The 17,274-nt window shown below is 39.5% G+C and overlaps 1 protein-coding gene across 1 annotated transcript in view; it reads right to left on the minus strand.

Annotated features, from left to right (window-relative positions):
* Positions 1 to 528: 528 nt before the first annotated feature.
* Positions 529 to 17,274, minus strand: part of SYNPR (synaptoporin) — a 300,859-nt gene continuing 284,113 nt past the window's right edge. The window contains exons 5-6 of the mRNA XM_055558656.1: positions 6,791 to 6,982; positions 529 to 2,170 (exon numbers count right to left, since the gene is read on the minus strand). Coding sequence (XP_055414631.1) covers positions 1,913 to 2,170; positions 6,791 to 6,982 — 450 coding nt within the window. The 3' untranslated portion in view covers positions 529 to 1,912. The remainder of the gene's footprint in view (positions 2,171 to 6,790; positions 6,983 to 17,274) is intronic.

The following is a 17,274-nucleotide window of genomic DNA, read 5'->3' on the forward strand; positions in this document are numbered from 1 at the left end:
CACTTTCCCCTAAGCAGCTCAAGTCCCTCTGATAAGCATTCTTGTGGAATCCTGAGCCTTTCTTTCTCACACACAGTGTAGATGATGTGTGAGGATTTTACTCTATGTGTGATTACACACTCTCTGTGTGATTATTTCACTCTATTTACACCCCAAACAGAGTGTAAGCTTCCTGAATTGGGGCATGCATCTGTATTTCTATCCTATCCCCAATGCTTTGTATAGAAGAGTGTATACAGGAGGTCCTAGAACGACAGAATCAATGAATGAATAGCCCTGAGCTCACAAAATAAGGACAGGGTGAGAGACTGGACAGACTGTGCATTTACCATTTGTTCTCTTATTGTTCCAGAGAAGGCAATGGCACCCCATTCCAGTACTCTTGCCTGGAAAATCCTATGGACAGAGGAGCCTGGTAGGCTGCAGTCCATGGGGTCGCTGAGTGTCGGACATGGTAGAGCAGGTTCTACTGCTGTAATTCTCCATTTTCCAGCCAGCATTGTATGCAATAACTTTATTAAGGTCAAAGAGATATCACATACAGATTTATCCAACAGGATCCAGAAACAGTTTACAGATATCATCTAGGACACACGGCTCTTTTGGACTAAAATGTTTCCAACATCACAGATCACACAATGAGTTTATACATCAATAACGACTTTCATCTGGAGATACAGATGCTCAGCTTGCCTTCACTGTGGGGCCTTGGTGTTTCCAATGAGTTAAAACAAAGAGGCAAAGATTGATAATGCATACATCCTGCAGAATATTTAATGAGATGACAGACTGCTTCGTGGAAGTCATTTTTAATTTATGGGTAACATACAAATCAGACTTTGTAAGTTGAGCTGAGACTTGAGAATTCTTAGTAATTGGATCTAGGGCTTAATTAACTTTACAAATAAGTAGGATTTAAACATTTAGCTCGTGTTCTAGGTTCTCCAGAATATCCTTGATAAACTAATATGTCAGCACAATATCTTGACTGTGGTGTCTGACACCCACATCTCCATCATTCTAAGGAAACAGCACTCCACCAACACTCACAGCTAGTGGGCCCATTGTTCATGGCCCATAGAATAAAAGCCACAAAACACCATAGAAAGTTACAAGAATGTAAATATTTAGCTAACTAAATAGAATAAATATCAGGCAGTCATCATCTACAACATTGAATATCTGCTAATCACAGAGGAAAAAAACTCCAAACCTTACTCACAATGAATTCAGGGTTAGATAAACCCAGAGAGACAAACCTGCAAATATACAATGTAGTGAATATATTTCTTTAAACGTCCATTTAACAAATTCGTGATGCAAACTGGAAAATTTTCATACAGTTGAAATGTTCATTTTGTAAGAAAATGCTTTCATGCACTAAATCATATGAGCATTGATTCATCAAATTAAAAAAAATACAGAATAATTGTCTGAAACCAATACTTAGAGACTTCACAATCCTACAGGGCCTGCAACTAAAAAATAATAATACATGCACATTGTGATGCACCAAATTGTCTTAGAGAAATCATTAAAACATTTTTCACATCAAAAAGCATAAGAAAATTCAATGCTATTTAATTTACTTTATGCATATTACATACTAGAGACTTTAAGCTACAAAATGGTTCCACTATCTCAACACGCATACAAAACAACCATAAAAGTATGTGTATATAACAAGGTACTCTCCAATTAGCCATCTGTAATGAATAATATATCTTCTCATGTCATCTTTAAGTACCATTTATCACGACCCAGGCCTTTCTGCTTTAATGAGGACGACAGATCTCTGATTTACATTCAACACTCTCCACATTAATAATTGATTGAAACTCTTAAAAAATTCTCCTGCCACTGGCATAGAATGGGGAGAAACAATCTTCAGACGAATGCCAAAACTACCCTGTTACATCTGATTGGTAAAAGAAGCAGGGGCAGCAGACTGTTGGCCAAATTCATCTGAGGATGGCCCCAAACTCGCCTGCTGGTTGTACCCACTGCTCGACCCATAGCTGTCTTGGTTGTACCCGCCTCGGTTGTAGCTACTGGAGTGCTTCTCCATGGGGTCTGAAAGATATCTCTGGCTCGAGGAATGCCAGCCGGTCTCCTTGAAAACAAACCAGATGTTTCCAGCCCAGAGGATAAAGTTCAAGAATCCAAAGACCTGAAGGAGGATCAAAGCAAGTGAGTGGATAGACTGGAGAGAAAGCTCAGAAAAATCTCAATTTCAGAAAAATCCCTCAAATGCAAAAGGTCACTTTTCATCTCCATGCAGAGGCTTCTTCCAGTTTCTGGTGTTGAAGTCACTGTTTCATTTAGAATATATGACCTTTCATGAAAGCTTACTATGTGTTAGGCAGACAGAGGATGAGATGGTTGGATGGCATCACTGACTCTGTGGACATGAGTGTGAGCAAACTTTATGAGAGAGTGAAGGACAGTGAAGCCTGGCATGCTGCAGTCCATGGGGTCACAAAGAGTTGGACACAACTTAGTGAGTGAACAACAACAGAAGGGCTTTATGTGTGTCTATTCATTTAGTCATGGAAGGTGCTATTACACTCATATTAAAGACGTGAAAACAGGTGCAGCAAAGATAAGGAGCTTTTTTATGGCCACGTGACTGGTTAGTAGCAGACCTTGGATAAGACCTGTTCTACCTGACTCCACAGTCTGCTGCTGCTGCTGCTGCTGCTAAGTCGCTTCAGTCGTGTCCAACTCTGTGAGACCCCATAGATGACAGCCCACCAGGCTCCCCCGTCCCTGGGATTCTCCAGGCAAGAACACTGGAGTGGGTTGCCATTTCCTTCTCCAATGCATGAAAGTGAGAAGTGAAAGTGAAGTTGCTCAGTTGTGTCTGACTCTTAGAGACCCCATGGACTGCAGCCCACCAGGCTCCTCCATTCATGGGACTTTCCAGAGTCTGAGCCTCTACCTAATCCACCACTATCTCCCCAAATGATGTAAAATGGTGTAAAATATCTTTAGGGGATGTGGGGTTATTTTCATTTTAATGATGGACCATTAACTTATAAGGTAACCTTTACTTCAATGCTAGAGATACTACTTTCGCATTTATTGAAATGTCAGAAATAAAATGAGTCAACTTAAAAAGCATGGAGGAAGCAATGGTATAGGTGGTACACAGACAAGCACATGCATGGCAGTGTACACAGTTGTGCTTCTTTGAATAGTTGTATATTCTGTGCCTCTCACAGTCAGAAGTGAATGCCCAAACAATACTCTGAAGTCCAGGTTTCAGAGAAGTATGAAATGTTTTCTCAATAACTGAATGTGAGACTTGCCTATGGGAACTCCTCTCACTCTCCAGAAGCATGTCCTTGGTGAGCCAGAGGACTGGGTGTCACTTCCCTGGGTCCTAAGTGTTTTAGGGAAACTGAGCTGTTTGCTACTGTAAGAGGCCCAAAGAGAACAGTTGTTTTGCAGCCTCTTCCAAAGTGGATCAGTTGACTGCGAATTAAGCGCAGCCAGTTTTAGCAGCCCCCTCTTAGAGACAGACAATGAGAGTATGTGACACAAAGCTGTGATGACATTAAAGTATATTAAGTAATCATCCCAGCAGGATGCTGACCAATCAGAATGAACTTGGGCAGCAGTCACAGCTCTGGAGTGGGCTTCCAGAAGTTCTTTGCTGTATCAAAGTAATTTATCCCTTAATTGCTGGATGGTGGGACACCACAGAGTGACCTGGGGATGGAAGTAGTGGGTTAGGGAGTGAAGATGAGGGATCTTGGGAGCTTGGAACACCAGCTCCAAGCTTCATTATTTTAGCAGCAGGTGGATCAGGGCATATTATTTGAATCTCAGCCTTGGAGCCATCTGAATCTGAATGGAATCTGAATGGCCTGAAAGGAATCTGAATGGAATCTGAATGGAATGTGAATGGCCTGGGCTCTGCAACTTTTTGCTTTATGAGTTCAGACAAGGCAGTAGCCTCTGAACTTCAGCATTTATAAAATCCTATGAAATGAAGACAATTATTCCTTCCTTGGTGGATAGTTTGAGGATCAAACAGGGCGTATGTAAAGCAGCTAGACTGTGCTGGACACTGATCTGTAAATTATGCTTTGAATCACTTTCTAAAATATTTCCATGAATTGTATTCATTTGACTCTTCCTGAGACATATACTGAAGCAGGCTTTTTGATAATGAGGCCATGTTCTTAAGGTATCAAGATCAAAACTGAGCATCTAGGGGCTTCTCTGGCAGTCCAGTAGTTAGGAACTTCCCATTTCCAGTGCTTCCACTACAGGGGGTTGTGGGTTCGATTCCTGGTCAGGGAACGAAGATCTCAAGTGCCGTGTGGCGTGGCCAAAAATGAAATAAAATAAACTGATGGCACTATTTTAAAAATATGATTGGACAGTCAAATCTTAAAAAACTAAACAAAAGATACCGCTTCCTAAAAGATCTCACTGAAAATTAGTTTATCCAGACTTCCTTACGTTCCTCTCACCCTCCTCCCTTCCCTCCTTCCATCCCTCCCTCCATCCCTCTCCCCATCCCATCCTTTTTTCTTCCTTTAATGTTAGCTGAGATTTATTTAACATTGTGTGCCATGCTCTAGGCTCCTTGCTAAGGGAGATACAAGACATAAATAAGGTATTTATAGTATAATAGATGCATGATCAAAATGAATTAGGTAATCACTGACACAATCTAATTTACACACAGGACCTTTTAACCATGTGTACAATAAGGGTATTTTCCCTCAAGGGGGAGATCTTGATTAAATTACACCTCTGAAAATGTAGTTTGATATGAACAGAAAAAACTATCGTGGAATCTTTTCAGATATGAAGGGATGGTTCTACCCAGGACTATAATTTTATCTGTTTTCTATTCTTTGATCACTCCCTTTCCCTGATTCTACTTCATTTCTAAAACAGGGATGCCTGAAAAGAACCTAGAAATCAGGGGAATGCAGCTTTAAAGTAAGCATGTAAACAAGGCATTGCCATGGGCCTATTTAAGGAGTGGTGATGTCTTATTCTTACTTCATAGAGGTAGACGTCTATCACCATTGTAATAGGTGTCTTACTCTATTATCATCACAGATGTATCACAGACTTCGTGGCTGGCACATTTTAGGGGCACATGGGCCCTTGAGTCTTTCCTTGCCATTTTGTTGCAACTGAAATCAGAGTCGGTATTTTTATTCTAGCCTAGATGTGGGACAACAGAAAGAGGCTGAAAGAGACTACACAGCATGAGAAAGAATGGGAGAGGACATTTAGATGATCTGACAAGATGTATCAAGATTGCATTGGTGGAGAAACAGAAGTAGAAATTATGGATGATTTGTCACTTTCTGTTACTTGCAACCCAATCATTACACCTCATATAGACACTGGTACCGGAATTGGGCTACAAAGAACAGACTTTACCGATCAGGAGATTGTTTTGGTTTAGCCAGTTTAGGTGGAGTTTTCTGCCACGAGGAACTGGAGGACACTGACATGGATAACATATGGATAACTCACAACAGCACCAGACCCACCCCTCCACACACGTGACGCGATCTGCTTTCCATCCATTATTCTTTTGGTTTTTAAGACGTATGTCACGTTGTTTCTCATTCAAAACTTGCAACGCCTTGTTGGAAAAGACATCAGAAGCGGGATTAAATGGACTATGGAGGATGTCATCATTTACTAAAAGAACTAACAAACATACTGAAGGATTTCATCTTTGCTCTCTTAGATTCCGAGATCAGGGTTATAATAATTTTCAGTAAGCACTGCCTGTAAACAAACTATAGAAACAGTAGTAAAATATATTTTAACATATACCTCAAAGTATTCACCTACAAGTGTGGCTAGAAATAGGTAAAAATTACTGTGAGATCCTAATAATAGTTTATTTCAATGTTATTATCTTATTACTAAGGCAAGATTCACAGTCAAATCATCAGCAGCCAATGAGCCAATCTTTTTCCCTTTTCATATGCCTTCTTAAATTCCAGAAAGCTGTAGAAACATAAGTTAACCTTGAGGGAAAGAGAATTATTTTTTAAAGGTTGCTAAAGAATGTCAGTCCTTCATTGAACACTGCTGGCCCTTCTATTCTTTGTAACTACTACTTTTTGCTGTCATTATAGCTTCTGTCTCTCAGATATAGTTTCCTTTTTTGGAATAACACAAGTTCTTACACTCATGAAATAAGAATCCAATTTAGTGGCTCTGCTATCTGTCAGATGTCCTGTCTCCTGGCAAGAATCATATACTTGATGATAATACTGGACTTTGTTCAACTAATACAGCACTGCTTTTCTGAAGTTATCAAGCAACTAAACCAAGAGCATGGAGAAGATTAAAAAATTACCATAACTATTACAGATATTTTTTATTCTCTGATTTCTATCTGTACCCTACTGTGTCTGCATATTTTTCTTTAGACAATCAACTGGGTATATTCTATGTGTGGCTTCTATCAAATATTCCTTTTAACTTCTGGCAGACTTCAGTCTTAAAGTTCAGATTTTATATCTGCTTCTGCCTTAGAATTCTGACTTGACCGTCATCCAAGCAAAAGCTGCCCGAACCTGCCGGGCTCTTGTTAAGAACTCTGTAATTGGACACATTAAAGTCTATGGGTTCTGACAATAGAAAACTTGAAGGCCAAAGGATCATCTAGGCCATAGAGTGAACTATCACCTTTTAGACTGGACTCCATTCAGAGGCAAAACATTTCCCAGATGACTCCTGGGACACTTTTCTGATTCCCATGATTGGCAAAAAAAGATCTGAGAGGGAAACATACCACAGAAGTGTTTAGGCTGGACATCACAGGACTGTGGACAGCTGTGCATTTGTTGGATGGCTGTTTGCAAGCTGACATCAGTAACAATACTTCTTTGGGATCTGTAGCGACCTTGACATCAGACAGTCCTTTTGCCCAAGCTGATGAACCCACCAACCACAAGAACGAAAAGACTACAGTGACGATGAAGTCCTACAGGAACAAACAGAAAGATAAAATAGGAAGAGAAAAGTGAGTTCTAGAAACAAATCAATTGGTTTGCCTTTTGAAAAATTCCAAGATCCCATAGCATTGGAACCATGCTGAAAAATGAATAATAGTTTTGTGATATTAATTTCTAGAAAATAAATAATAATAGTAACATTGATGAATGATTACTGTGTTTCTGATGATGCGGGGGCTACTTGTCATAACCTTCCTTGTGACCCTCCCTCTCTAAAGAGGGTGGGACTGGGAGGCACTCCCAAGACTTTAGCAGATCATGTTCTAACATAAGACAATTGCTCAGATTTACTGTATTTATGTTTGTCTACTAGAAAGATGTTGCATCCTATTTACCTACATAACAAAACACTGACCTGGGAAGGAAAATAGTATATTTAATATAGCAACAGGAATTATTTTAAATGATAAACGCCTCAAGTAGAAAACCTGTTTCTTTCCTATCTGAGGCCATGGTGATATCACTTACTCTGGTTAGCCTTCCCTCTTGCTGTGACTGAATTACTTTCCATCAAGATCCTGAGGAGCACTTACACTCTAAAGATGCTGTTGTGGATATTTGTTAGGTGTGGCTTTTAGAGAGGGCCCACTGCTAAGACCGAATCTTCTGAGCAACTGGTCTCTTTCCATCTAGGGGTCATTGTAAATTATGTAACTCACCAATTGACCATTTCATGTTGCCTTTAGAAAACTTAGGGCCAATTTGTTACCCACTTATAATGTGCTTTTTTTTTTTTTTAAATAAAGCCTGGCTATTTAAACCCCATTCTGAACTGTGTTTTATATACCCATCCTGCCTTTCCTGTCTTCTTTCCATCTCATTTTTAATTAATTTCATCCTGAGTTTCATATGTCCTTCTAAGTCACTTGAAGTTGTTTCTGGAAAGAGATGGGGGTATAAACAAAAAGGCAAACAAATACAGTATCTATAGGTGTTTCAAATCAGAAAGAACATTTGGAATAGAGAAACTCAAGGATTGGGGGTTTGAATTAGAAATTGGAGGAACAGTTATAAATAAATAAGCCAGACTGACTGTATCAAGTACAACTTCTCTTCATGTTCAATCTGGTACCTTTATTCAAGTACTCCTCCATTTATTCAAACAATAATTTTTGAGTCATGTACCAGGTCTTACAAGGGTTTACAAATGTAAAATATGGACTTCGCTCTCTTGACATTACATATTTATTAGTGGTCACAGACACTCTGTAATTCCAAGACAGTAGCTGGCATTATGCTCATCATAAATAGAAATAGAGTTTTATTGGAGTATAATTGCTTTAAAATGTTGTGTTAGTTTCTGCTGTACAATGAAGTGAATCAGCTATATGTATACATATATTCCGTCCCTCTTGAACCTCCTATCTCCATCTCATCCCACCAGTCTAGGTTGCCACAGAGCACCAAGTTGAGCTCCCTGTGCTATGCAAGAAACAGACTTTTAAAAAGGCTGTCAGGATAGGGAAATGCTGAAGAACAGAGTCATGTGAAAACTCTCAGTTGGAAATTGTAGAAAATAATAAAGTTTTTAGACTTATGCATTAAAATAACAGTAATACTACCTAAAATTTACTGAGCAGTTATCATGTGATTCCAAGTTTACATGTATTAATTCCAAGTGTACGTGTATTAATTCATTTAATCCTGACAACAGACCTATGAAATAGATGCTAATTCTGTCCTCATTTTACAGTTGAGGAAACTGAGGCCCAGAAAGTTAAATAAAATTCTCAGAGTCAAGAGTTAGTAAGTGGGGGAGCCAGGATTCTAAGCCTGGCTGTCTGCTTCCAGAACCTGAGAGCTTGACTATCCTATATAGGTTTTCATGTCTGCTTTAAGGAATACCCGACTTTTTTTTTTTTTTTTTAATCTTCTTTCTTTACAAAAAAATTTTATTTGACTGTGCAGGCTCTTAGTTGTGGTATGCCAACTTTTAGTTGCAGTGTGTGGGATCTACTTTCCTGACCTGGATGGAAGCTGGGCCCCTGCATTGGGAGCACAAGTCTTAGCCACTGGACCACCAGAGAAGTCCCAGGAACATTTATTTTTTAATTTAAAACAAGTGCATTAAGAAAGTTAAAAAGTAGTAATGAATCGCTTTTGATATAAACTTTCTGGCTGAAGTCAGGACCTATGTCCTTGGAGTTATTTTGGGGAGCTAATCCAACCCTTTCCCCCCAGTACCATTTCCTAAATAGGGATCAGTATGTTGTATAAAGTATCTCAATATTAATTATAAGCTCAGAGTCTGTCTTCAGATTGACCTGGGACTGAATCCTGATGTTTTGACTTACTTGAAGCCTGAATTTTGCCCTCTGTGAATTGGGCTAACAACAGTATCTGTCTCATTGGATGGTTGTGAGAAGTGAAAACGTGCATGTCTGCCTATTTTCCACAACAAGATGTCAGCTGCATGAGGGCAGGTACTCTGTCTACCTTGCCTATTGTTGGGTCTTGGCAGAAGAGGTGTCAGCAACATTTGCTGAGAGAATGAAAGAAAGAAAGAATAAATGAACATACAAAATGGTCCCAATTTGGTTCTATAAACTTTTATATAGGAGTTTACCAGGTGGTATGTAAGCTTGTATGTTTTTAAACATATTTTATAATTAGATAAAATAAAAAGAGCATGGCAATGTCATCAAGGCACTGATTGATTATATCAATAGCTCTCCCAGACAGAACTTCAGGTGCCCTATTTGTACCAGGATTTATAATTAGACCAAACAAAAAATGTCCTTAGAATGGAGTTTTTCTATTAAAAATAAAAAAAGCAGCCTCAAGTGAGGTTTTCTATAACTAAGCAAAGTGTGACAATTGGGAGACTATTTCAAAATTCTAACTCGAGTATCAGTTAGCCTGAACTTTTTTTGGACTTTAGGTGTAATCTAAGTTTGAAGCTACATTCAGGGAGAGATTTGGGAGCAAACCTGACCCCCACTTTCTTCCCATCTTTTAATCCAGGGATCTCCAAACTCCAGAATCTGACACCTGATGATCTGAGGTGGAGCTGATGTAATCATAATAGAAATAAAGTGCACAATAAATGTAATGCACTTGAATCATCCCAAAACCTTCCCTGCCCCCACCCCACACTACCATCTCTCCTCCCCCTCCCCCTGCTTTTAGTCCTGCTTTTAAGAGGAAACTGAAGAACAGACAGGCCAAATGCTTTCCTTATAACTAGTGCCTCACTTGACTACTATGCCATATCATGAGCTTTCTTTAGTGTATTTTAGGTAGATAGCTATCTTAGTTGATGCTAAGTTTCAGTCATTTGGTATTACCTGAACAATTCTGATTTTATGTGCATACCTCTTGTGTTATTGTTCAACATTTCATTTACAGCAAATTATCCTTTTTACATAAGTAAGGTTATCTTAGAAGGAAATTATATGTGTCCAATAAATGTTCAACCAACCAAATTGTTATAGATAGAAGAAAACAGCAAACATAAAGGCTATACAGTGAAAATACTTCAAATTCTAGCTGGGGATGTTTGCACAAGGATTTGGGTTCTAGGATCTCTGTTAAAAAGGAGATTCATGAGTGTTAAAAGAATATTAAAGAAATACTAGCATGACCTAATTAGAAGGCTTAAACTAAATATGGAGCAACTTTTCACTCATCTTACTTAATGCCATGTTAATGGTCCACCTAAAATAACCTTCTGTGCCAGGGGAGATAAATGCTACACCTCGTTTATCTAACAGAGATAAAGTATGCATGGAAGAAACTCAAGACATAAATTTGTAACATTTACCATTAAGTTACCAGGATGCACATAAAAGCTATCTTACAAGCTATTTCCTCTCATAGAAAGGAGGGGTTGCCATTCAAAAGGTGCTTTAATGTTTCCCCAAAACTCTCAATGCATGTATGTGCCCCCATAAGACCCCAAAAAGTAGCCAGCGCAGACATTACTAGCTCCATACTGTAGATGAAGAAACTGTGACCATGAAGGCTGAATGATGTGCCCATGGTCCATTAAGTGGTTTATAAATTTTGCTCTGAGCCCCTGGTCTCACTGTTCCAAAAGAACACGGACACGCTATGTGGTTGTGTTTCTGCAGCATGTGTTAAGAATCTGCTCAATGATCCAAGAAAACAGCTTCCTCAGCAGAGGGAGCAGCCTGGCTACATGCTGCCTGGGTGGTTTGTTTCCATTTTGTTGGTTGGGTGTGTTTTTGTTGCCCCCAGCTCTCCTAATTTACTGTTAGCAAGCTCATTTGTACTAGAATGTAATTTATTAAAGATGCTTGTCCTGGCTCAGTCTGGGGAATATAAGAGGGAATCATCTTTGGTGACAGAAAACTGGGTATTTTAGAACCAGGTAAACCTGTCTGGCGGCTCAGTGGTAAAGAATCATCCTGCAACACAGGAAATGCAGGTTTGAACCCTGAGTTGGGAAGATCCCCTGAAGGAGGAAATAGCAACTCACTCCAGTATTCCTGCCTGGAGAATCCCAAGGACAGAGGAGCCTGGCGGGTTAAAGTCTATGGGGTTGCAAAGAATTGGACGTGACTTAGGGACTGAACAACAATCAACAACAAAAACCTATCTCCATTTCTCCCCGCTGATGGCACACTGCAGCTCCACTGGACATTGGTAAACATAGTCAGTTTCACACTTCTGTTAGCAAATATTCACAATATGTCAACTCCAATGCCTTAATTATCTATCCTATTTGATAGCGTTGCTCTTTTCACCATGGCTGACACCTACATCGAGAGTCTGCACTAGAAACTGGGCAATCCAGTGAGTCACCCTCATCCTCAGAGTAGTTGGATTCACTTTTCTAAGTCAGCTTTCAGGACTCCCAGAATGAATCTGTGAATTAGGAAACACAAAAATCAAACACCATGAGAGAAGCTCCGTTCAGGGAAGAGCTTTGGACTTGTCTTTGAAGAGACAATTGTCGAGCGGTGGGCTGAATAGGATAAGCTTCTGTTCTCTCACAGGTTTATTTCATTATTTCATTTGAAACACTAATAAAAATGACATCTGACTTCTGGAGAATGTCTAGTTTTTAACATGCTATGGCAGAAGATGCTTGTGGCTCAGTTGGTAAAGAATCCAACTTTACCATCTCCCGCCTGCAATCCAGGAGACCTGGGTTCGATCCCAGGGTTGGGAAGATTCCCTGGAGAAGGGAAAGGCTACCCATTCCAGTATTATAGGGTCACAAAGAGTCGGACAGGACTGAGCGACTTCACTTTCACTTTTCACTTTCATGCATTGGAGAAGGAAATGGAAGCCCACTCCAGTGTTCTTGCCTGGAGAATCCCAGGGACGGGGGAGCCTGGTAGGAGGCTGTCTATGGGGTCGCACAGAGTCGGACACGACTAAAGCGACTTAGCAGCAGCAGCAGCAGCAGCACAAAGAAAAAAATTATTTCTCCTTCACAATTCTCTTTCTATATGGATGGTAAAGAAGAAAGTCTCAGATGGCCGCTAATATGTCTCTAATACCTATTTAATAAACTTAATATCCACCTATCAAAGAAAATTGGCCCCAGGCTCAGAGCCTTCAGGCAAACAATGATACTTGGCTGGAATACAGTACTCTTTATTTTCCATTGATTCATTTCTGGGTTTATCTTCTAATTATGTCAAATAACACTAGACTTCTATATTCAGGAGTGGTACAGAGTTTTCTTCAAAAATAGATTTTATTGAAGTTAAAAAATAATTTAATTTAAAGAACAACAGTAAATAACTTGTGGCCCACATGACAGAAGCGGGGCAGAGAATGCCTGAGGTTTTGAAAGAACTGCACGGCCCCATCCTGGGCTGGAAACACTGGAAACACTGGAGATTCTAGCCCAGTGCTGTCTCATAGAAATAGAACGTGAGCCAGAGTTGGGAGTCACATATGTAATTTTATGTTTACTAGTGACCACATTTTTTTCCAAAAAAAGCAAAAAGAGATTGGTGCAATTATAGTAATACATTATGTGTATTAATATAAAATAGCTCAATATTTAAAAATATTATCATTTCATATATTATAAAATTACAGATAAGACATTTAACTTTTTTTGGTGTTAAGTCTTTGAAATCTGGTGTGTAATGGATACCTACGGTACATCTTACTTTGGTGTCAGCCACATTTCAAGTGTTCAACAGTCAACGTGCAATGGGACCGTTTAACTCCAGTCTACAGTTAACAAGTGGAAGCACATTTACATTCAGGCTCCACTGACAGTGATGCCCTTTGTTTTGTTTTGGGTCACCGATGTCACAACTTTTCTTGGAACTTGAACCTGAGATGGCACTGGAAGCCATTTTTTAGCTTAGCTTTTACAAGGCCAGCATGCCTTTTGCATCCGTCCTGGCCTATAGGATTTCTTACAGGGATTGATATGATGGACTGAAATATTGCCTCAGTGGTCTGATGGAGGTCTGAAGGCAGACCAATGACCAAAGGGAGCCTTAGGTTTTCGATACTGGCAGTCAAGGGAAGAGACGGACCACAGAACAGCCCTGCCAAATGGGAGCTACATTTCAGCTTCAGTGTAGGGGCAAAGTCTGACGTGACCCCTCTATTCTCAAGACATGTGCCAATGTGGTGGCTGGTGAAATGGGATGACACAAGGAGTGTCCCATTTTACTGTAAAAAGTCCCATTTTACAGATGGGATATATTACTTAAATCTGGCTTGAAAGATGCAGAGCCAAGATTCAGACCCAAGGAGTTTGGCTCCAGAATCTGTGTTCCTAATCTATTATAAAAGCACTCTGTTGCTTTTAAAGACCAACAATTTTATTTACTCATAATAAAAATTAAGTTGCAGTATTCATACTTATGGCTGTCATTTAGAGAGCAGTTACTATGTACCAGACACTGTGTATCCCATGTATAGCTCATTTAGTTCTCATAATAACACTTCAAGGTGGCTATTATTGACTCCACTTGACAAATGAGAAAATTGAGGTTCTGAGAGACCAAGTCAGTTGCTGGAGATCTCTCAGTCACTAAGCTGGCTAAGTTTTGCTTGCGACTACGGTTTGTTGAGCTTCACAGTCTGTGTTTCCTCCTGGAAGTTGAACCTCATTATATTCCAGACCAGCTGTGATGGGGGGCTCACCATGTGTCAGGCATGCTGTTGATGTGCTTCACACGTCTCACCTCAGTTCAGTCTTACTACAACCTTATGAAGTAGCATCAGCTTTTCCATTTTACAGATGAAGAAGCTTAGAGAAGGTAAGTGATTAGAGGAATTGGGCCCCAAACTCAGCTCTAACTCCAAATTCAATGGATTCATTCATTTGTCCTTCATTTTACTTGTCCCTTCTTCAAATCATCTGTTCAATACTTATTATTTTCCCACTGTGGGCTGGGTTCTGTTCTAAAAATGGGATGTGTGTGTGTGTGTGTGTGTGTGTGTGACACAGTCATGGATGACTCTTTGTGACCCTTTGGACTATAGCCCGCCAGGCTCCACACCAGCCAAAGACCTATTCTTGGCCCACCAGTGGTTTCATCTTTGCCTTGCACTATCTGGGTCGTTTTACATTACTACTGTGACCATACACTATCGCCACACTGTCAGCTAATCAGAACTGTGCAGAAAGAAAGCTGCAGAGGGTGGGGATGTTCTGTTATGGAAAGTAGGTAACAATCAATCATCTGGTTTCATGTGCGAAGAATCTGGCTTATGCTGTAGGATTTCATTTCTTTTTCTCTTAAGTTATATTTGATTATGATTGACATACTGCACTTTTTCAGTCTGTTCCCAGAGAACTTTATGCGGTTGCTCAGATGTGGAACTGAGGCTTCCTGCCTCTTCTTGTTTCAAATGTTTCTTATGAAAATAAATAAATAAAAAGATCTCTTGCATTCCTCCCTATAGCTCAGTTACAGACGATTGATTTCAAAATCTGGTGGCAAGAAAGAGGTATTCTTGGCTGTTTGGCATTTGTGGAATGGAAAGAAGGTCTTCAGTAACTTGCTGCAATGCTGTTGTAAATCATACGCTAAAAACACTCCTTATAACCTGCTCTGGTTTCTAATCGATTCAGCCTAAGCTTTTCATTACAAACAGCACAAACATTTCCGAACAAGTTAATAGTAATATACGAAAATTAACTACTGTTTTAAATAAATTACTTGAAATAATAGTAACATTACTAGTAATAGATGCTATTGATCTAGTGCCTACTGTAAGTCAGGCCCCATGCTAAGACCTTTACAAACATTATTCCACTTAATCTTTACCAAGGACTTGTGAGGTAGGTCTTATATAGAGACTTTTAGAGAAAAAAGTATCACCTAGTAGTACAGTCTACAGTCTTTGGAATCAGGTAGCCCTGGGTTCAAATCTCAACTCTTTCTAAGTAGCTCTGGGACCTTATTAAGCCTCAGTTTTCCCATCTGTAAAAAGGAACAATAGTGACATATATTTTCATAGGATTTTTGTCAAGAATAAATGAGTTAATTCAATAAAATGCTTTGCTCAGTTCTCGACACACAGTAAGCTCTCAATGAATTTACACATATTCTATATGTAATAATTGAATATGTAGCAGCCTAGAAAAGTCCATTGGTACTATCCAGTGGATTTTTTTTTTTTGCATCTATCACCTCCCACAGTTTATTTTTATTTTTTTTAAATTTATTTATTTTAATTAGAGGCTAATTACTTTCCAATATTGTATTGGTTTTGCCATACATCAACATGAATCCGCCACGGGTATACACGTGTTCCCAATTCTGAACCCCCCTCCCACTTCCCTCCCCATACCATCCCTCTGGGTCGTCCCAGTGCACCAGCCCCAAGCATCCTGTATCCTGAATCAAACCTGGACTGGCGATTCGTTTCTTATATGATATTATACATGTTTCAATGCCATTCTCCCAAATCATCCCCTCCTCCCTCTCCCACAGAGTCCAAAAGACTGTTCTATACATCAGTGTCTCTTTTGCTGTCTAGCATATAGGGTTATTGTTACCATCTTTCTAAATTCCATATATATGCGTTAGTATACTGTATTGGTGTTTTTCTTTCTGGCTTACTTCACTCTGTATAATTGGCTCCAGTTTCAACCACCTCATTAGAACTGATTCAAATGTATTATTTTTAATGGCTGAGTAATACTCCATTGTGTATATATACCACAGCTTTCTTATCCATTCGTCTGCTGATGGACATCTAGGTTTCTTCCATGTCCTGGCTATTATAAACAGTGCTGTGATGAACATTGGGGTACACGTGTCTCTTTCAATTCTGGTTTCCTCAGTGTGTATGCCCAGCAGTGGGACTGCTGGGTCGTATGGCAGTTCTATTTCTAGTTTTTTAAGGAATCTCCACACAGTTCTCCATAGTGGCTGTACTAGTTTGCATTCCCACCAACAGTGTAAGAGGGTTCCCTTTCCCCCACACCCTCTCCAGAATTTATTGCTTGTAGACTTTTGGATCGCAGCCATTCTGACTGGCATGAAATGGTACCTCATTGTGGTTTTGATTTGCATTTCTCTGATAATGAGTGATGTTGAGCATCTTTTCAAGTGTTTGTTAGCCATCTGTATGTCTTCTTTGGAGATTATCCTCAATGGTGAAAAATTGAAAGCATTTCCCCTAAAGTCAGGAACAAGACAAGGGTGCCCACTTTCACCACTACTATTCAACATAGTTTTGGAAGTTTTGGCCACAGCAATCAGAGCAGAAAAAGAAATAAAAGGAATCCAAATTGGAAAAGAAGTAAAACTCTCACTGTTTGCAGATGACATGATCCTCTACATAGAAAACCCTAAAGACTCCACCAGAAAATTTCTTGAGCTAATCAATGAATATAGTAAAGTTGCAGGATATAAAATCAACACACAGAAATCCCTTGCATTCCTATACACTAATAATGAGAAAATAGAAAGAGAAATTAAGGAAACAATTTCATTCACCATTGCAACAAAAAGAATAAAATACTTAGGAATATATCTACCTAAAGAGAAGGGGACGACAGAGGATGAGATGGCTGGATGGCATCACTGACTCGATGGACATGAGTCTGAGTGAACTCCGGGAGTTGGTGATGGACAGGGAGGCCTGGCATGCTGCGATTCATGGGGTCGCAAAGAGTCGGACACGACTGAGCGACTGATCTGATCTGATCTGAAAGAAACTAAAGACCTATATATATATAAAACTATAAAACACTGGTGAAAGAAATCAAAGAGGACACTAATAGATGGAGAAATATACCATGTTCATGGATCAGAAGAATCAATATAGTGAAAATGAGTATACTACCCAAAGCAATCTA

Source organism: Bubalus kerabau, chromosome 20, assembly GCF_029407905.1.
Source record: "Bubalus kerabau isolate K-KA32 ecotype Philippines breed swamp buffalo chromosome 20, PCC_UOA_SB_1v2, whole genome shotgun sequence".
NCBI lineage: Eukaryota > Metazoa > Chordata > Mammalia > Artiodactyla > Bovidae > Bubalus > Bubalus kerabau.